Below are 22,928 nucleotides of genomic sequence, written 5' to 3' on the forward strand. Positions count from 1 at the left end.
AAATATACTACATGTATAATGAAGGTGCGTGCTCACTAATCATTAACACTGATGGCAAGAGAAATTCATCCATATTCCTTCTATTTTCAAACTTAGGAGAAAATCTACAGTTAAATCTGGAGCAATTATACTATAGTGAAATGTGAATACTGATAGAACATTTATTCATTGCATAATAAGTAATACATATAGGTAGTTAATATAAGCACTCTCTTCTGACTGCACTGGCTTTCCATGCAAAAGGCAATCGATGAAACATGATTTAAAACTGAGGGACATCCAAATATACAATAGCCATATCCCAGCTTTCGTAGACTATAAACAGTACATACAATATCAAAGAAACTACACAACAAGTTGTGTGCTTTATCCCGGTCCATCATATAAAAAATACAAAAGTGGTCAGACATGTTTTTGTTAAACATATACAAATTTTACAATTCTATAAACAACAGGATATACATCGGTGTGATAAAATATTGATAAAATGAGCAACACTTACCAAAATCATTTGCATCACATATCAGCTAAGCAATAGATGAATAATTTTTTCATCAAATAAATGATTAATTTCTATACATATACATATATATATATATATATATATATATATATATATATATATATATATATATATATATATATATATATATATATATATATATATATATATATATATATATATATATATATATATATATATATATATATATATATATATATATATATATATATATATATATATAATGCTTCAAACATGCTATATGAATGTTGTGTATACCGAACACCCGAGCACAATAAATGACTAGATTATCAAAGGGTTGGACTGTAAAGGCCTTATAAATTAACTTACACCTGGAGGACTGTTAATATCCTATATCAAATCAATATAGGAGACTCTTCCTTACTCAATCAACCAGTCAACTCAGTAAACCGCTCGGCTGTGAAACTTAAATTCATTTGGAAAAACTTTCTATTTCCCCTGATTCTTAACTCCATATTCACTCAACAAGAATAACATTCACAGTCCCAACCAGTGCATCTGAGTAAAGCAGAGTTTACAGTACCTACTAGAAAGTCTTTAATTCAAAAAAGATTTTGGAGTCTATGCCAACGCATACCGGCAGTCATGGCAAAAGCTTGTTCGACTGGCATGAAATATCAATTGGTCGCCGAATTGATAGGCCTACGGGCTACATCACACTACTACAAGGGAACCTCTAAATACATGTAGTACGAAAATTGGCCACTTTTCCTAGTACATTGAAAATCAGGGAAACATTTCCGTACTAATCATTTTAGCAGTCCCAAACTTCTAACAACTTAAATTCAAAACGTGAACTTCCTATTAGTAAAAATGTCACTGCAACCTTGCAGGGCTGAGCAAAAGATTCTGATCCCTTAAGTAACTATTTGTCATCCATAGTTTTCTCATGGTCTTTACCATCTTTGTTATCTTCATCACGATTAAAGAATAGCAGCGGAGTCATACCTATTATACAACCTATGGTCACACCTATTATTCTTCCCTGAAAATCAAGAGTAATAACATTATTTCAAATCATCCATAAGACAACTTTGAATTTGGTACCATCTTACACAAACTAGAGGATCAAAGGTCCTGAGGCTCGAAATATAAAAGGCCGAAAAAAAATTAGGCACAATATAGATTGAGATTGGATATGATTACTGGGATTTGCAATATCAATGAAATCTTGGTGCACTGTTGTGGTAAGCATTTTCATTCAGCTTGGATGATATACATGCAATGGTAATGGGTTTTCGCCATGACTCACTAGGGGCGAACTCTTTTATGACCTCCGAAGTCTCGATCCGGAATCTCCGATTGGCTCCACACAAAATCCGAATCACATCACCTTGACAGAAAGGAGATTTTAGACTCTCCAAAAGGTCACGTGACCAATAAGAGAGTACGATTGGATTCTCCGATCTGATAAAAGAGTACACCCTTGCACAAAGCAGAACATTCAATACTATGTTTAATGCTACCGGGTATGTTCTGCATATGTTCTATAATGATGTCACTGGGAAAGCCCTTCAATAAAGGACTTTCCCAGTGATGTCAATGAATTTTTGAAGAGTTAATATAATACCGAGTTGACACCTTGGCTGAACTTGTCAGACCAGTAAGTCATTTAACCATCCGTTTTGATATCCATGCCCAAATGATAGTGTTAATCATGGAAATGACATTAAAATGAACGAATAGTAGTTGCTATAGCAACAATTTTCAAGGTCACGTCTGCAAAATTTTGACCAATGATAATTGGATCCTGGTACTTGAGATCAAGGGCTACCTTCAAAAAAAAATTCACGAATATGTCTTTCCACTCAAGCGAAAAGTCAATTTTAGAGCCTTCCTGAGGCTCATGGACCCGACTATTATCCCTTGAGGCTCTTTTCGAGTCAAACAGTGACATACTCGATTTCGTTTAGAAATTTAAATTTTAGGGCTACCCTTCATCAAAACTGGAATGTCATTGATGCAATGAAAGAAGTGAGCTAATAATCAAACTTATTATTTACTCACTAATGAAGATACAATTCTTGTAGATTTATTGTCTATTTGTTGTGGAGTTAATCTTGGAGGTTTGATACCACTCTTGGATGCTAATGTTTCTACATAACCAGCAGTACTGAAACAGTAAGAAAGATGCATGTGTATGCCAGTTATGGGAGGATAGCTTCACCATCTACAGTAGACTGTTTAACCCGAAGTCAGCTTATTGGATTATTATGTTTGATTATTGGAGGACAATACAATACAAACTTTTCCTCAAATTCACCGTGATAATGACCCATCACTGCTCCGACTTACCCGGAATTCACAACCTCGGAGAGATTTCATCGATCGCACGAGATCTGATACGACTGGAATCTATTGTACAAAAGAGGAACTAACCTTATTCCAGCTACGTCAGACACCATATTACCAATTGCAGCAGCTGAAATAGGAAAACGTTTGAAAATAATCGAAGATAAAAACGTGATGTATGCTAGACAAAAGATTATCAAAAAGATCCTGGTGGCGGCAGAGTTTTTTGTTGAAGATCTTCTTTGTTCTTTCTCACATGAAGAGAGAAGGAAAATAGACCTCAAACCTACTAATGATACGGAGTGGCACTCCATGAATTGGGATTTTACTTTTTTTTCTATGACTTACCTGCCATTGTAGAGATTCCAAGCACGGCACCAAATGTTGTATCTATATATTCTCCCTGAACAAGAATGAAAAGGCTATAAGACTAAAGCATCTGCTTAATCGAAATAGAGGGATTAGTGTGGAATAGCGGTAAACACTTAATGGATCACAACAGAAGTTTAATCTCCAGCCACTCTCATTTGTGACATTCACACATTTCTCGGCTTAGTGCCATATTCATGTAGTGCTGAATTCACCAAAATACTGCGCTTACAGAGCCTGGCGTGTTCACATGATGAGTGGGCACTAAGTATGTCCACTTAGTCTTTAGTCTTTAGATCCGGTGAGTATACGTAATTTCACTGTCACTTCTTAATTGATGGTTTGATGGTTATATTTGCAATTTGGGTTAAGAGGGGTTTTTGACCAGTTTTTGACCAGGATATCAGTGAAATTGATCCTTCTGAAATTCCTATTTTTCAAGGATGAATTTTTCTATTTTATTCTGCTGTTGTTTTATAGATCATTCGACTCTCTGCCGAAAATCCTGGTGTGAACAGCACTATTGCCAGGGAAACATAAGACAGTCGATTAGAATAACTGGCCAAAATTTTGTGTATGGTTACTTACTGCCGTAATCATGATTATATTGTCCAGCGTACCAAAACCAATGAAAGGTATCCCTGAGAATAGTGCCACTGAAATTGATAGAAAAGCTCCTCATATTAGCTATAGGCCTAATCTTCACCAAATGCTAATGAAAACTGCGGTGTTGTCAAATCGCGGAATGACGCAATCGCAGAATTTTTAAAAACACGGAATTTCTTCACTTTCACTATAAATAGTAACCGGGTTTTCCCGCAGGGATACTTGGTGTTGGAGTTAGCTTTGAATCATACTATTAGCACGCAATTTTATCTGACAAATACCATTCAGTTACCAGCTGCAGCAGCAGTCAGAATGTAGTCTGACAAAGAGATAGTCACCAGGGCAATCATCGGTTATCGATGTTAATCAACTTTTTGGATTTAAGTAGATTTGAGCACGGTCGCTCTAGTTTGGGCCGTAGTTTCAGATGGCTACAAACGTGAAATGTGCTACCAAACATGTACCGCAGTTCCTTAAAAATTATTTTGATAGAAACCACCGTCTAGTACCGATAGTACGTTTTTTAGACCCAAGGAATCAACACAGAGAAGCAGATAAGTAACAGCTTTCTCTTCACAAATAACGGAGTTAATAAAAGATACCATTTTATATATAATCTTTAATATCATTCAACTTTTATTTACTCTTCTAGATACACTACACTCACGTTAATCACAATTTCAGTGCACGAGATGCATTAAAAACCCAAAGCCAGATTATGCATAATGTGTATCTGTTTTGTCTGACATCGTTCATTTTGGGATATTTCTCTTGACCGTATAAAAACATACCTCAGTTTGGTCTTAATACGACCAGTGAAAGAGTGCAGTCTAAATAAATAAGCCATGGTTTTTATATCCATTTTACAATGCAGCATTAATTGAATTAGTTAAATGGTAACATAAATCGTTAATGTGTTGAGTGACGATAGTTATAGATTATCACATAGGCCAACCAGGTACCGGGAATGAAAACATGCGTCCGGTGCCTTGTCCAACAAGGGGTATCCCGTGCGGGAAAACTCGGTTACTATGTCTAGTGGAAAATGAAGAAATTCCCTGTTTTTGGAAAATTCCGCGATTCCGTGATTCCAGTGGAAACTTTTAAACGTCTAAAGTCTATCAAAAAGGACAACTAACAGCACCCTTACTGGGGTCGGTATATAAGTTTTTGTCAAAAATATACATTTTGTAACTGTTCAGATAACATTTTAAGGCATTTCAGCAAGCTCAGTATGAATACACTTGTCCGGATATTTACGCAATTTTCCAGACAAATATTCAAATTCAAATTGGTTGTTGAGAGCTGATTTTATAGGAATTCTGGAATGAACTTCATTTAATAGAGGTCTTAACATCATTTATGGTAGATTAGAGTTAGGTTTAGGAGGAGGATCAAATTAGGTTAGAAGGTTTGGAGGATGATAGGTTTTAGTTTAGGGTTAAAGGGTTGGGTTTGAAACCCTTCAACTGTAGAAATTTGTACGAACAACTAAAATATATTACACAACTAGTACCACTTTCTGTAGTTCTATTTTCTCTCCACAGATGGTGATACTATAGGCCAACAGGCTCTAAACATACAGTTAAGGCACCAAAGCATTTCCCTGTGGCTCATACTAATTGATGATGGCCTTAAAATGTACCCCCAAATCCTTGAACCAGGGTTTATGGCCCAAAGTAAGGTTAAAGGGTAAAAGGTTAGCTTAGGGACAGCAGTTTCAGTGAAATAAAAATTGACTTGGAAAGATTGGAAGACGCCTCTTACTGTCGGATCTCACCTATCTTGTGAATTTACATCTTCAAAGGCTTGAAGGAAGTGATTGTATCGGTAATTGAGATATTGCAATATGCTGACACACAAATTGAATAAACCACCTAGCTACAATAAATTGCAATTAGGAAGTGATTGATTGCTTGATGAGAAAAGGTTTAATCAAGATTGAAGGTGCAGTATCGATATAAAACAGGTAGCAGATGAACCCTATCAATCTACGGCTAGCACACTAGGCATATGAATGAGTGTTGGCAGGTGGAATAGCTGATACCAGGGAAGTGTGATGTCATCACACTTCCCTGCTGATACATAGAAAGAGCGTGACTGATTACAGGATAGTTCATTATGGTTAAATTGCAGACCTTTTTGATGAAGCTTTTTTAACGGCTGTTAAAAGGCGATGTAGTGTTGTGACACTCATAATCCTGCGATTGACTTCATATAGGTCAATCGCAGTCCTAAGTAACTATAGGACCGGCAGTACATATTGGGACAAGCCTAGGGATTTATTAAATTTATTGAAAATTCATTTCTCAAAAGCCGACCTCTTTCGGGGTTTTGGGCTGTTTGTCGTAAACCTCTTTAGGCCTACCTCACCCTGCACACAAGTGCGGAATTGATACTTCAATGGAAACATGGAGTCATATTTTTAGGAAAATAGTTCAACAACCCATGTGCACAGCTGCCATGACGACATATTGAGTTCAATTGTACATATTAGTAGTTGATGTTGGTACATATAGTACATATCAGGTAGCAGTTTACATGGAAATTTAGGACTATTACCACTTTGAAAATGCAGGCCGGTGAAAGATATTCAATATCAAAAAATTTATTTCTTTAGTGGGTTTTTCCTGCGTAGTTTTTTAGGATTTTTATCTGTGAAATAATCAAAAATTTTCAAAATGGGATATTGAGGAGTGATACATTCAATAGCTTGAATCGCTAACACCACACTATTACTATGCTATAATTCTAATCCCCGAGTTGGCCGGCATATCCAGACATGACTGTGTATCCATTCCTTATCATGTTGTTACATCTTATCAGTGTACCTCTCAACCAGGTATTTTGCTTGTACACTAACATATAAATCTTATTGTGTAAAGTCCTACTCACATTGTTTGATTTGCGCTGTTGTAAGAGGCTTGGCAGGATCTTTAGCTGAAATGAAATGAAACAAAACACTAAGCCGTTCATTATATTGAAAATTTCCAACTGAAGGCCTACCAGTGTTTGAATTATTCAAAGAAGTCGGGGAAATCCAAACAGTATGTAGGCCTATAAAAAACCGCACCATGGACTCTTCGAAGAGTCTATTGTGTTGTACCAAACATCAAGCACTGTCAATTGCCAGTTGCAGTAACCTGTAATCAGAAGGTGATTTCTAGAGTAGAAGAAACTTGAGGTTACGTACATAGGGTTCATAGTTATAAGGCTATTCAAAATAAGCACTTATTTAAAAAAAAAGATAAGTATGTATTACATGCAACTAACAAGCGATGTTTCCATTGAAGGAACTCAAACATTTGAATATTATTCATCCACTTTAGAATACAAATCTTTTTACTTTTAAAGAGAGAAAATTATAGGCGAAAAAAGATTCCCATAAGAATTTCAGCAACTACGGTACTGAAATAAGAATTAAATTAATTAATTTCATTAGGCCTAACCGAACTAGAGCACGCTGAATAAACGCACATTTATATGTGGAGGGTATGTAAACAGTCAAACATCCAGGAAGAAAGACACTCTAAATATTTGGATGGATATATGAAAGCTGTGGGTACTGGAGTGTGTAATGGGTAGTGTAGTGTGATCTGTGTGCATTTGTGGCCAGCACACAGATCACATTGTTCAATGGGGTTTGGTCCAGGAGTTGCAAGATTTTCAACAACAGGGAAGTAACGTGTAATAAATGATGACTTGAATTGCATGACTACCTACCACCCCTCATTATTGTTGGAAAACTAAACGTTCCGCACTGACTAAGAATTAGTAATAACATTTTAGAAATGGCCAGAATTTTAACTTAGGTTCTATCTCATTTCTTTTTTACAATTGCGATTGGTATAATTTTTTTTAAACGGCCGTTAAGGCTTCATGTTTCGTCTGCAATTCACTGCAAATAGTTACGCAACTACGCACATTTCAGTGCACATTTCATTTATCATTAATTAACATCGCCATATCATATCATCAACTTATATTGTGCCTTAAAACCCTAACAGCCGAAATAATTGAAATGCACACACGATTTCTATCATTGAAAATTGAGAGAGTGGCCATGTTTGTGTTTGCTGCTTCGCGTAAATCCCGCGCGGTGGCGCAACCGCGCGGAGTGGGGCCGATACGTCCAGGAAGAAAGCCACTAAATATTTCGATGGATATATGAAAGCTGTGGGTACTGGAGTGTGTAATGGGTAGTGTAGTGTGATCTGTGTGCTTTTGTGGCCAGCACACAGATCACATTGTTCATTGGGGTTTAGTCCAGGACTCACGAGATTTTCAACAACACGGAAGTAACGTGTAATAAATGATGACTTGAATTGCATGACTACCTACCACCCCTCATTATTGTTGGAAAACTAAACGTTGCGCACTGACTAAAAATTAGTAATAAATATAGCTGCAAAGCAGCGACAATGGGTTTTCTGCACAGTCTTAGAATCCTGTTCAATGGATTTCGACAAAGCATTTGATAAGGCACAACATCAGCCATTACTAAACAGGCTTTTAGGAAACAGTATCAATGAGAGGTCGCCCATATGGCTCAGCAGTTATCTCTGAACGAAAACTTGTAGCCGAAATCAACGGAACACCTCATCTTGGAATAATTCGGTCAAACTAGTGGAGTCACGCAAGGTAGTATCCTAAGTTGTCTTCTGTTTAATGTCCTGACAAATGACATACACAGTAATCCAACATATACCAGACCGAGTAAATTTCCAAATTGACCTTAACACGCTGTTCGACCAAAAAACTTAACGTTCCAACAAGAAAATCTTGTTCGAATGAAAATAATTCTGTTTGATAGAACAATACGCTTTTTGCTTGACCCAAAACTTTTCTTCATTCTGACAAAAAATGTGTTCGAATAAAAAGCTATGTTATTGTTGAAATGAAAAATTTTTAGTCCCGGCAAAAAAATTTGGTTGAGCGAAAACAAGTTTTTTCGAACGAATGTTTGAATGAAAACAATTCTGTTCGATTGAACGAAATACTTAATACTTTCGGTTCGGAGAAAAAACTTTTTTCAATATACTTGTTCGAACGAAAAACTTAATGTTCTGACAAGGAAATTCTGTTCAAATTAAAACGATTCTCTTCAATTGAACGATTGTTCGAACGAAAAACCTTTCGTTTGGACAAAAAAAAGTTTATTCAACTTTGTTCTAACGATTTTTTTCAAATTGGTTCAATCGTATAGAATATTATTGGTTCGAACGAAATAAATTTTGTTCCGACAAAAGAATTTTCAAGCGAAGGTCTTTTGAACGAAAAAAAAAGATATTTCTTGTGCTCCGCAGTAACTTAAAGCCGGACGTAGGTTGGTCTTGTGACACGATGCGATCCTCGCGTTGCATCGCAAGTTTCGGTGCAAGTCGGTTGCAATACGATTGTGTGCGACTAGTCGACATATTCATGACGACTTGAAACTCAGTCGTCATATTACTGGCGTCCTCATCTTACATTTAGACATGTCTTCAAATGACGGCTTGTCTCGTGGAAAATGAGCAAAAAAGCGAAATTTGTTGTGAAAATGTCACGATATGTAGACATATTCATGTGGACTTGACGCGATATATCGACATAAATATGGCGACTTGTTGAGTTTGAACGCGACAACTCGAGGCCCTTTATCGCTTCCGTACTATATCAGATTAATCGACTTCAAAATAGGCGAAAGCATAAGTCTTTATTACGTTTTTAATTGGCCTTATTATTCAAAAGCCAATAAAGTGGGCGACAAAACCAAGAAAATTAATTGTCGCGGGCGATAAAACCAAAATAATCATTTGTCGCGGGCGATAAAACCATAATAATCAATTGTCGCTGGCGATAAAACCAAAAAAATGAATTTTTGCGGCGATAAAACCAAAATCTTGAATTGTCGCGGGCGACAAAACCAAAATATTGATTTGTCGCGGGTGACAAAACAAATAAATTGCCCATGGGCAAAGTGTGGTTTACCTTGAAAGCTAGAGGTTGTTTGGAGTAAGGGCATTGCTTGAAAAATCTTTTTAATTCGTGACTTCAAAGATCCACAGTTTATATTGTATTTTATCTTTCCTAAAGAATTATTTTGTAGTCAAATAAGACCAAAGATATACATTTGTTTGCGGTCCACGTCTAAAAGTTTGTAGGGTACAGGTAGGCACGGCAGGGAAACTATTTTATATTTTCCAAAAAATATGTTCAATATAATATGAAAAAATATTCAAATAAGGCCATCCCAAAATAATTGTCTGTTTGCTGCAACACCGACTCAACTTTTCAGGATGAGTCGGTAGGTAGGTAGAATTTTTTTTTTGCAAAATTTTTGGGCAAAAAAAAAACACATTTTTCACCTTTGGGCTTTTTTACATGGAAACAATATCGCAAAAAATCATCTACGTTGCGCACAGGAAATTTGTCTAATAGCGTAGATTTCAAGAATTATTCTAAAATTATAACTTCGTCCAGAGCGTCATCTCTGTCTTAAAAATGAAACGGTACATTGAATATGTGCGCGCTTTCACGTTACCAGCTATTCAGTCACTTTAGTCACTATTAGAATGAATGGCAGCTTATTGGAACATTGCCAGTTTCCTGGAAACTTAAACTAGGCCACATGTCAAGGCATGTTTTCACACCATGCACACTAGAATTCAAACATACGTAGCTCATAGTCGGTCGGCTGTTTTTATCAAAAATAAAATTTATTTCAATGAATCCTAGAAAAAAGTTTTCACTCGGTACCTCTGAAGTCAGGTTGGTCGGGTTACGGCAAACAGACCATTATTTTGGGATGGCCTAAAATTCATCACATATCAGAGGGTGGCTGAATATTGGGTCTTGGAAACCTCTTCCAATGTTGGCCACGGAAGCTAAAATATCGGTGGTACAGAAGAAATCGGCTATTAGATCGTTTTAAGTCCTGGAATTTACCACTACAATATTCAGACCTCGACAGACCTTTTAGTTTGCTGCTTAGTATTTTCAGGTCACAAGAAATTACAATTTATTACAAATTCTATCGAACAGAAAACACAGCGCTCATCTTCTGCTATGATTATTCAGCCTATTTTCATATCAAAAGTTCACGCGTTACAGCATCACCGTAGTGTACTGTACGAGCTTGTGTGTGTGTGTGTGTGTGTGGTGTAGCACTCCGCGTGCATGTGGAGGCCTCGTGTAAGTGAATATTCGCTTACACCTCAATGTCAATCAAAACAATCACCGGGTATTAAAATGAAACAATACCTATGGCAGATGAGTGAAATAATTACATCCTCACCAGCAATGAGCATTTGAAATCGGCACGTATACGGCACCTAGTCCAATGAAACGTACACCATTCTATGGCTTTCCCATAATTTTAGTAGCGCCGGAATTCCCCGTATATCCAAAAAACAATCCCATTTGTTCGTAGAGACAACGCCCCCCCAATCGAGGTCATTGCAATTTTATACGCGAGAGCTAAGAATTTTCCCGCCAAAAACAGTTTTTCGTAGAATTTTAACTCAGTTGACCATGTCATCGACGGAGGTTCGCCATCGCATCGATTATACGTCTTTTAAGCCGAGAACCAATGAAACAAATGCTCACATAAAAAAACGTACCGCGATTTTACATGAATTGGCTCAATGCCAACATCATATCGCTGACAAAGGTAAACCAAAAATGGATTGTCGCGGGCGATAAAACCAAAATCTTGAATTGTCGCCGGCGGCAAAACCAAAATATTGAATTGTCGCGACAAAACCAAAATATTGATTTGTCGCGGGTGACAAAACCAAATTAATGAATTGTCGCGGGTGATAAAACCAAACTAATGAATTGTCGCGGGCGATAAAACCAAAATAATGAATTGTCGCGGGCGATAAAACCAAAATAATGAATTGTCGCAGGCGACAAAACCAAAATTATTGTTTTGTCGCGTTATTTTAGTTTTGTCATAATGTCGCCCTCATTTGCATATACGTGTTTTTTTTAAGCATGGCCCTTATCAGCCACCATACTAAAGCCTTAAGGTCGCGTAAAACTCGATAAACACTTCAAGCGACACAGCGAACGATCTCCTTTCCCCCACAGCGAACGCTTAACCTAGTAGAGGCTACTAGCCTATGTAGGCCTATGTATATGCGTAGGCCTTACATCCGGACAGATTGGTCGTAAGCCTATTGAATAACAACCCACCTAAATATCGTAAATTTTGTTTTGAAGATCAATCCAATGAGTCCGTTAATAAACGCAACAATTATTCTGTGTTTGTTTGAGACGGTAAAGCTCAGTACCGGTAGGCCTAAAGCCGCGTCAAACTCGATAAACACTTCAAGCGACACAGCGAACGATCCCTTTCCCCCACAGCGAACGCTTACTCCGAATGTCAAGTGTGAGTCCAGCATACGGAAAGGATTGTGTTATATACTTGTATTTAGTAAATACCTTGTGCATTTGACAATGATCGGTATGTACTGTAGGAAATATAGAGTATTGATGGTATTGATATAGAGGTTGAAGCCCGCGGCCGAATAAAGTAATATATTCTTTTATTTTGATACCTCGTCGACATAACAGCTTTTCTCCGCTATATCTCTTCGGCGTGTTTCGTTTAGGCCTACGACTCCCTGGTACACTTATGATTTATCTTAGTAAATACACGGTTAATTTGATAACGAAAAGTAGGTATTGCTAAACTAACTGCATGACGCCCGCAGCCAAATCACTGGTAGTAATAAATTAATTTGTACTCGATTTGATTCCCATGATGAGGTGAAACTCGCAGCTGATCCCCGGAACGACGATGTAGTGACACACGTCGATTCGTCAATGTTTACGGCTCGACAGTGCTTTTAAAATCTAAAGTAGTAAATTTCCTGTATATCGGTAATACGATTTGATGAGGAAAATGGGCTATTGTTAAAATTAGTTTTTAAACCGCGACAGAATGTGCAATCTTTGGGTAATAAATTTGTTAATTTATGCTTGAATTGATAATTGATGTGACAAGAAACGTGCGGTAGATTTCGGAAAGAGGACTTAGAAAAACATGTCGGCTCTTTGAATGGGGCTCAATTTTCTATGTTTACGGCCCGACAGTGCTTTTGTAACGATGATTCTTCGAAATACGCACGGGGTATTTGTAGATCGAAGTGAGCTGAATGATATCAGACGGATTTTATCGACAACAGCGTCAAGGTAACAAAGCCTTTGTCCTTTTAGTAAAAATAGTGTGGAAGAAAATAATAATAATAATAATCACGCGGATATCAATAGGGTTTTCTGTGAAATAACAGAAAACCCTAATAATTAATAACATTTTAGAAATGGCCAGAATTTTAACTTAAAGGTTCAATCTCATTTTTATTTTACAATTGCGATTGGTATAATTTTTTTTAAACGGTCGTTAAAGCTTCATGTTTCGTCTGCAATTCACTGCAAATAGTTACGCAACTACGCACATTTCAGTGTTTTTGGCAGCTGTACACTCAATCGGCACCGTTCGTGACTAGCTTCACTGCGGAATTATCATTAATTAACATCGCCATATCACATCATCAACTTATATTGTGCCTTAAAACCCTAACAGCCGAAATAATTGAAATGCACACACGATTTCTATCATTGAAAATTGAGAGAGTGGCCGTGTTTGTGTTCTGCTGCTTCGCGTAAATCCTGCGCGGTGGCGCCACCGTGCGGAGTGGGGCCGATACGTCCAGTATTCACTCAGATAGAAATACAATTTAAATTGGTTTGAAGTTCTAAGATCACTTTTCTTCATCATCAAGAAAAGCTGCTTAAGTTAATTGCACAGCCTCTCTAGATGATTTATAAGAATTTTTAAGTTCACTGCCACTGATGAGATAAATCGTCATGGTGGGTGCACCGCAGTTTGCCATGATGAGTTACATCGTCATCGATTCAATGTCATTTGAAGAATGACAAACATAGCCCTACTCGCCCACTTGACACATTCTTCATCAAAAATCGATACCATATCATTCTCATAAAGAAAAAAGCATGGGACTCAACACGTTCCCCTGTTGTACTCAAATGTGAGACTCAAATGCATCAGATGCAGAAGACGGTCCTAGTTTTAGACGGCATGTCATGTTTTCATACATACTTTTAATTATCTCATTAAAGTGACTCCCAATTTCTGATTTTTTTAGTTTATGTATGAGACCTTGATGCCATACGGAGTCAACAACTTCTTGAGATCTATGAAGCAACAATACAATTTACCCAAGGTGGACAACTTGGAATATTTTTTAAAGTTAACATGTGATCTGTAGTTCTATTTTTTGGCATAAAACCAATCTGGTTGGGGGCTATTAGGTTTGCATTTATAGACGGACGACGGGCAACGGGCGCCGAAGGCGGATTGGGTCGATGAATAGTTTAACAATGAACCCTGAGGACGTCCCTTTGATAAACGCGTATATGTGGATTCTAGAAAGTGTCTTAACCGATTCTGACTAGCTGACAAAGTCAGAAAAAAATGACGTCACTTGACGTCCGGTTTGAAGTTCATGGGGAAATCGGAAGTAGAATTACGTCACGCTAAAATCCGGCAGCCCACTAACTAAAATCCGGCAATTTATGAATCGGGTTATTTCAGAATGTATTTATTTCGTGAAATTTCGAACAAGATTGGGTCGATGAATAGTTTAACAATGAACCGCGTTGATCGAACGAGTTCGAAAATAGCTGAAATCCCCTTAGCAACGGGAGCGAATTCATGAAACAAACCGCGCGCCGGCGCCCGGTTCACTGCCATCGCAGGCTCGAATCCCGGAGAATTACGCTCTCGTGCGCGCGTGCGACAGTCAACCCCAGCCGCAGCGCTGAAATATGTAATCATTTATCAAATTTAATGACCCTAAAACTGCGATGAGTCGCGTTGCCGTACGATTTGCTTAAAATTTCACGGCAGCGCGGCGGCCCGAGGATGGATCAGCACGGTCTCGCTGCGAGGAGCAGCGACATCAAGGTCGGCAAAAACATTAGTCTCTGCCCCTTCTTTCACCAAATAAGGAATTCGCTACCGCTGGCCACGTGCATTATTAATTTTGAGCCGTAGATTCCCGGTACTCGACATTCCCCCGAGAATTAGAGACAAATAAATATTTTCGCGAGAGAAATCAATTTTTGTATTGACATTTGAATTTTACTGCTGATGATTTATTCAATTTTTTTTCTGGCAGAAAAAAATTATGCAATCGATGCGTTTCAACGTGTCTTTCATTTTTTCGTGCCTTCCTTTACTTTTCAAATGGAGCTAATCTCTAAATTAACACCAGGTCAAATTCTTCTATCTCGCAAACCGTCTCAGTTTCACCATAATGTCGGTTTTTACATTTCGGGTTTTACAAAGTGGTTTATAAACCATTGAAAAATTCCTGATACAAATCGAAATAGTAATCTTTTTAGCAGTGGTAAACCGACCTTCCCCGGGTAGCCAAAGACCAGTTTATATTTAGTTAAGAAATGGGTCAAGTTATTTTCATAGAAAATTGAATTTCATTAGATCTACAGATGAAATGAACAGGTCCGTCATAATTTTCCTAATCAAAATATTAGCCAAAATTTTTAATAACCAGAAATTAATCGAACCTTAAAGTTGAAGTTTCATCTTTCTTTCCCCCACCACTTAACTATATGGCATTAGTTTTCATTTTTCCAAGCTTAACAATAAGAATTGATTTAATTTCTTCAATAATTTAATGCTTGGGGCCCAAATCTACAGAACAATTTCAACATCAAAATAAAATTGATAGACTTTAAGAGTTATAGTAAGAGTTTCTTGGCAGTTTCATTGACAACAATTAATTTTCTCGGTGTTCCTTTAGTCACTGACATTATTTTAAGTGGTTTTGTTACACTCCGTGAACGAGGTTGTTTTCGAATCGTTATGATTTCTTAATCTTAGTCGTAAAAATTAAATCAAGCTGCAGTGACGAAGCATCCGTCACTTAGATTTCATCTAATACATATTAAGGTAATTAGTAAGTCTGTTATTGAGAACTTGGCAAAAAACTTTGCCCAAACAGCTACCCAGTGTGATTCCTCTATAATTATCCGGCAGCGTTCTGTCGCCTCTTTTTAGTATAGGTACAATAAGGCCTTCAGACCAAGATGTCGGGAATATACTGTTCAGAAAACGAAATTGAATTATTTGGCAAGTGGTTTGATAATGTAGTCTTTGCCATATTTAAGTAACTCGTTAGTTATTCTGTCAAGACCTGGGGATTTACTGTTTGTAAGTTTAGACAGAGCATTGGATATTTCTTCTTCAGTAATTCGGTAGTCTAATTCTGTAAAAACATTGTCGGTTTCGGATAGATTGTCTTCAACAACGATTTCATGTTACAACTTGATACATATTCAAGATAATTGTAAGTAAATCAATATTGCTATGCACAGATTCCAAGATCTGCAACTTCTAAAAAATAATGCAGAAAAAAAACCCAGAAGTCTAGGAGGGGTTGATTCTGCTGATATTCCTCGATTCATTTTCAAACAATCGATTTGAATGTACAGGAATTACCACAAGAAATTCTGGCACCGAAAAAAAACAAGAGCTCTATTTACAGCAAGTGATTACCAGTATAGGCCTATATTAGACCTCGCAGTAAATAAAATCGGTCCAACATTTGTTAGCTGCAAAAGGTAGTTAGTTAGGCTAAGTAGAAGGAAATTTAAGCAATGCTAATTTTGATCCAGTCTCACAGTTGCCAGTAAGGATTTGACTGCTGAGCAATTAAAAAACTTTTAGGAGCCAAATCAAACCAAGAACTTTGAAAATGGTAGTTGCCATGCTTGGTAACATACCCCATATTTGCACCTGCTTTGCTGAAATACAGATAGTTTTAAAACATTTAGTTGAAATTAAGGATATGATAATCGAATATGATCTTTTCATCATTCAAAAACCGTTGCTATATATACCAGAATAAATATAAATATATACCAGAAACCAATTGACTTTGAAACTGCTACAATCATAGAACATGTCCTAAACTACAATTTTGCAATGTGCTAATAAAATCAGGCCCGTGCCGATGGGGATTCAGGGGTAGCAAACAAAGCCCCTAAAATTTTCATTGTGCCCTTCAAAAAGCCAGTGCAAAAAGGTTTGGGTCAAGGTTTTTTGGGAAAATGAAAAGTAATCCATTCTCAAATGATTTATTCAGGTATCCAGGCACCTCATAGTGAAGATCTGCCCTTTTTCAATAAGAAAGTACCACTTGTTACGGTGAAAAAGTACTTTCTTGAAATAGCACTGCCCCTCAAAATAGCTCAGCACGGGTCTAATAATATGCATAGATCCCCACATAGGGCCTAAATAGAACTACTAAGTAAATTTCACCATTCAATTCTCCCCATATAATTCTCCCTGGTAGACGCAGAAGCCAATAGCCTTGAAAATCACTTACAGTCATAGAAAGCATCATGATCTACAACTTTGCTATCGATTGTGATAACAAAATATGCATAGTCCTAGGTACCAATATGATGAAAACTAGGGGTCCAGGGACACCACGCCCACTTGGGAAGTGGTTTGAAATGCTCAACAGACTTAAAACTCACCACGCTCATAGAACATGTCACTAGCTACAATACTTCTATTCAGAGGATTTTAATGTTAGCCACCGCCATTAGTGTGTCAAAGAATCTGTCTGCTATGTTTAAGAGCTTTCAAGGGTATGAACCAAGCATCAAGACAATCCATTGAATCGTCTTAAAAACTTCCCAAAAAAATCTGTCAATGGATGAATGGACGGACGGTATAAATGGACAGACAGACTGAGGGACAAAAAGTGAACGCAATAGTCCCAAGTGATTGTCAAGGCATTGAGAAGGTCGGCATTGATCATCTGAGGGGGTGGGTTGAGACAGCAGATAAACAGCTGCATTAATGTTTATGGAAAGCATTGCAATGTACATTGCAGGTTGGCAAGCTTATTTAGTTCTATCAGGGCCTATTCTTTCAATGCTCACCAATCTCTAAAATCTCTCTTTCCACTACTCTTTGGATCACGTGACCAGTTATGAGGAGAGTGGAACTCTACCTGCTGTTGAGGTGGTTAAGCTGGAAGAGTGACATCATCAAAATGGCCACCGTTGAAATCTCTATTTCGATTTGTTATTCAAGTTAGATTATCTACTTACAACCCCCACTGACTAAAAGCTGCCATTTTGACTCTCCTAATTCTATTCTTATCAGACACTGTTGGAGAGTTGTCCAAGCACAGATTGGAGAGTACAAAAGAAAAGGCTCTTTGATTGAGCTACTTAGTTTTTTTCAAATAGGTAGCACTGCATTTTATGCGATATGCATCCAATCTACAATGTTAGCTTAAATGATATAACTCTGATGGCAAAATACATGAAAGTACATGCACAAAAATTAATTACATTTGATACACTGTTAAGAAATGCAATTGATCTAATGCAAAATTAAGAGACACTCTTAGATAGGCTTCCATATAGGCTCATTGGACTATTGACAATGAAATTAAAATAGTTTGCACAATACTTAGCTTTGCAACAATAGGAAAAAATGATCACTAAGTCGAATAGTACATCTAATTCTTTCTAATTCATTTATTCTGAAACTATTTTCAACCTGGGTGCTTTTGCTATAGTAGAATTGATAATACATGAACGATAAAATTCTAATTTGAATAGTCCAATGAAAAAATGTTAAGCTTATCAGGGGTTTCAGGACATTATATCTAAGTTTTACATGATATGTTTGCTGTTATACTTGAATGAATGCACTATATATTAAAATAAACAAAATTTAGATGCCATCACATGAACACATCTTTGAACTCAATGCCTTCAATCAATAATAGAAAATGGTTAACATAATACATCATCTTAAGTTACAGATATTTCTCATGTACAAATAACAACTGGCTGAAAATAACTTACACAAAATATAATGTGATAAAAACTAGGGGCCCAGGGACATCATGCCCACTTGGGAAGTGGTTTCAAATGCTCAACAATCTAACAATTTCAACATTCAACGCCCCCTGGTGACCATTTACAAAAACCAATGACCTTGAAACTCACCACAATCATAGAACATGTCAGCAGCTACGATTTTGTAATTGATTGTGATAACAAAATATGCCTCGTTACCAATTTAATATGGAAATACTAAGTCATTCTCCTATTCAACGCCCCCTGGAGACCATATTCAAAACCCAATGACCCGAAACTCACCGCAATCATAGAACATGTCATGAACTACACTTTGCAATTGATCATGGTAACAAAATATGCCTAGGTACCAATATAATAAGGAAATACTAAGTTATTCTACTATTCAACGCCTCCTGGTGACCATATAGAAAAACTTATGTCCTTAAAACTCGCAACAATCATAGATGATGTCATGAGCTACACAACTTTCCAATTGATTGTGGTTACAAAATATGCATAGGTACGAATATAATAAAGAAATGCTAAGATATTGTATTATTCAACGCCCCCTGGTGGCCATATACAAAATCCAATTACCTTGAAACTCACCACAATCATAGAACACGTTATGAGCTACAACTTTCTATTTGATTGTGGTAGCAAAATATGCTTAGGTATCAATATAATGTGGAAAAACTTTTTCCCACTTACGAATGAGTACTGGTGACACCAAGATGGCCGCCAATTGCGTCATAATTGGCTGATGAAAAATACATGTCTCAGGTATAAAACATCCCTTTCCAAAGAATACCCATCACAAATTGTAATGAGAAATGGCAAACCAGTAGGAAGCTACAGGACTCAGAATTCGGGCCAAAATTAACATTTTTGGGCACTAAAAAGGTCATAGGACGGCCATCTTGAGTCCGACCGACCCAATTTTTGTTATGTTGATGGGCCCTGGGGGGATTCACATATATCCGAAAGATCAAGGTAATTGATCAAAGCATCTTCAAAATTTCCCTCAAAAAGTTCAAAAATGTGTAGAAAGTGCTGATTTTGGCGAACAACAATGGCTGCCAGTCGGCCATCTTGATTCTGACAGGGCCAGTTTTTGGGCTGAAGATGTGTCTAGGGTAGATACATGCGTAACACAAATATTAAGACATTACCTTGAAGCGTCTTCAAAACTTCCTAAAATAACTGGATTCCGTCTACGGACGACGGACGAAAAGTGAACGCAATAGCCCGCTGGGACTAAAGTCCCAAGTGGGCTAAAAATAGACTGGAGGACCATAGTTTCCCTGGTCAAAAGCACTGTTTGTTTTGAAAAATCATGGTCGTTTTTACTTCCAGCTTGATGCGGTACACACAGCTTTTGCCGATTTTTTTCGGATTAATCACACGATTCAACAATCTCAAAGGCACTAAAATCTTTCTCAAACTTCTCAGTCTAGTGCAGAAATTTGTTATCTTCAAGATAATTTTGCTTGAAGCGTTTGGATTACCAATGACAAAGGTTCCGAACTGGTGAAGTGATATACCTATCGACCGATCTAACGAGGATTTGGCTCCCTTGTTTTTTTTTGTATAATATAGTGCCCAGGATTAGGGTCAAAAAGTTTTTGCGTCAGGCCCATGGTGGAGGGTATTACTAGAATAATGCCACTTCGGCATTGTTAATAGACGGACGCCGGACGCCGAAGGCGCCCGGAGGACGTCCCTTTCGTAAACGCGTATATGTGGATACTACGAAGTGTCTTCTTAACCGATTCTGACTAGCTGACAGAAGTCAGAAAAAAATGACGTCACTTGACGTCCGGTTTGAAGTTCATGGGGAAATCGGAAGTAGAATTACGTCACGCTAAAATCCGGCAGCGAAATAACTAAAATAAGGCAATTTATGGATCGGGTTATTTCAGAATTTATTTATTTCATGAAATTTCGAACAAGATTGGGTCGATGAATAGTTTAACAATGAATCGCGTTGATCGAACGAGTTCGAAAATAGCTGAAATTCCCTTAGCAACGGGGAGCGAATTCATAATAAACAAACCACGCGCCGGGGCCCGGTCCAGCCATCGTAGGTTCGAATCCCGGAGAATTACGCTCTCGCGCGCGCGTGCGACAGTCAACCCCAGCCGCAGCGCTGAAATATGTGATCATTTATCAAGTTTAATGACCCTTAAACTGCGATGAGTCGCGTTGTCGTACGATTTGCTTAAAATTTCAAGGCGGCCACGGTCTCGCTCCGCGGAGCAGCGACATCGCGGCCGGCAAAAACATTAGTCTCCGCCCCTTCTTTCACCAAATAAGGAATTCGGTACCGCTGGCCACGTGCACTATTAATTTTGAGCCGTAGATTCCTGGTACTCGACATTCCCCCGAGAATTAGAAACAAATAAATATTTTTTGCGAGAGAAATCAATTTTTGTATTGACATTTAAATTTTACTGCTGATAATTTATTCGATTTTTTTTTCTGGCAGAAAAAAATTATGCGATCGAAGCGTTTCAACGTGTCTTTCATTTTTTCTCGTCTTCCTTTACTTTTCAAATGGAGCTCATTTCTAAATTAACACCAGGTCAAATTCTTCAATCTTGCAAACCGTCTCAGTTTCACCATAATGTCGGTTTTTACATTTCGGGTTTATGGTTTATAAACCATTGAAAAATTCCTGATACAAATCGAAATAGTAATCTTTTTAGCAGTGGTAAACCGACCTGTCCCGGGTAGCCAAACACCAGTTTATATTTAGGTAAGAAATGGGTCAAGTTATTTTCATAGAAAATTGAATTTCATTTGATCTACAGATGAAATGAACAGGTTCGTCATAATTTTCCTAATCAAAATATAAGCCAAAATTTTTAATAACCAGAAATTAATCGAACCTTTAGGTTGAAGTTTCATCTTCTTTCCCCCACCACTTAACTACATGGCATCAGTTTTCATTTTTCCAAGCTTAACAATAAGAATTGATTTAATTTCTTCAATAATTTAATGCTCGGGGCCCAAATCTACAGAACAATTTCAACATCGAAATAAAATTGATAGACTTTAAGACTGGTTAGTAAGAGTTTCTTTCCAGTTTCATTGACAACAATTAATTTTCTCGGTGTTCCTTTAGTCACTGACAATATTTTGAGTGTTTTTGTTACACTCCATACGTGAACGAGGTTGTTTTCGAATCGTTATGATTTCTTAATCTTAGTCGTGAAAATTAAATCAAGCTGCGGTGACGGAGCGTCCGTCACTTAGATTTCATCTATTACATATTATCCAATTTCAATAAATTAAGATTTAAAAGGGATATAACTGGAATAACTGGCGGATCTTACCTGCTTTCTTATCATCTTCAACTGTTTTTATCATCAATATTTCGTCGTAAAGCGACTTTCGTTGTCTCGGAGTTAAATTGAATATCAGTTCTTTAGCCCATGTCTCATCATCCTTAGCAGTCACGGCTGGACCTTTAGGCGGGGAAGAGAATGTACCCATCCATCTCAGATGACAATTAGACACATCGCCAATAACGCTTGTTGAGGTGGTTGCCTTACGATTTCCAAAATTTGAAGATGTGAAAACAGTAGTTGTCAATTGCCTAGGAAGTACTGTCATTGTGCGGTTTGCTGTCCTGAGATTAACATCACAAATTTTTGCGAATTGGTAAGTACTCCTCATGTCGATAACTGGTTCCGAATGTAGGCCTAATCGATATCTCAGTATAAACCCAACACATGAAGATGTAGCAGAGCGGAGAACACAGATTGTCAATTGTGTCTACCCGGAAGTAAAATATTTGCAAGAGAAAATTGTTGACTGACGCTGTAACAAATCTTTATCATTTCTATCCACTTCAAAGACTTCCTTTATTATGGAAGACCTCAGACGACATACGAGATATGAGATATAACATACGAGATATGAGATGCAACATACGAGATACGACTTATGACATACGAGATACGACTTATTTACAGTACGGGTGTCCGTCCGCTAGCGCCACCGCAGTGTATATTTTTCAACATCTACTCGGCGTTGCGGCGTATACTACGACACGTGCGCAGGCAGTGGCGTATACATTAACTATGAATATCAATATGCGAAAAACGTTTCATTTGAAACGAAAAATATTTAAAAATATTCGATCAACCACTCCCGGGGACCGGCTTCTCGCTGTGACATCAGTGGGCGG

At 37.5% G+C, this 22,928-nt stretch overlaps 1 protein-coding gene across 3 annotated transcripts; it reads right to left on the reverse strand.

Annotated features, from left to right (window-relative positions):
* Positions 1 to 755: 755 nt before the first annotated feature.
* LOC141899212 (transmembrane protein 65-like) lies at positions 756 to 22,508 on the reverse strand. Of its 3 annotated transcripts, none has more exons than XM_074785381.1 (8): positions 22,072 to 22,508; positions 16,628 to 16,648; positions 6,707 to 6,751; positions 3,794 to 3,861; positions 3,185 to 3,239; positions 2,924 to 2,966; positions 2,552 to 2,657; positions 756 to 1,529 (listed from the first exon to the last, which is right to left on the reverse strand). In XM_074785381.1, the coding sequence occupies exons 1-8, from the start codon at positions 22,412 to 22,414 to the stop codon at positions 1,410 to 1,412; spliced, it is 801 nt and encodes a 266-aa protein (XP_074641482.1). In that variant the 5' UTR covers positions 22,415 to 22,508; the 3' UTR covers positions 756 to 1,409. The 3 variants fall into 3 exon arrangements, with proteins under 3 accessions (XP_074641482.1, XP_074641484.1, XP_074641483.1); XM_074785383.1 differs by having other exon boundaries at positions 2,548 to 2,657; XM_074785382.1 differs by lacking the exon at positions 16,628 to 16,648.
* Between the last annotated feature and the right edge of the window lie 420 nt (positions 22,509 to 22,928).

The sequence above is a fragment of the Tubulanus polymorphus genome, chromosome 2 (genome assembly GCF_964204645.1).
Source record: "Tubulanus polymorphus chromosome 2, tnTubPoly1.2, whole genome shotgun sequence".
Taxonomy (NCBI): domain Eukaryota; kingdom Metazoa; phylum Nemertea; class Palaeonemertea; order Tubulaniformes; family Tubulanidae; genus Tubulanus; species Tubulanus polymorphus.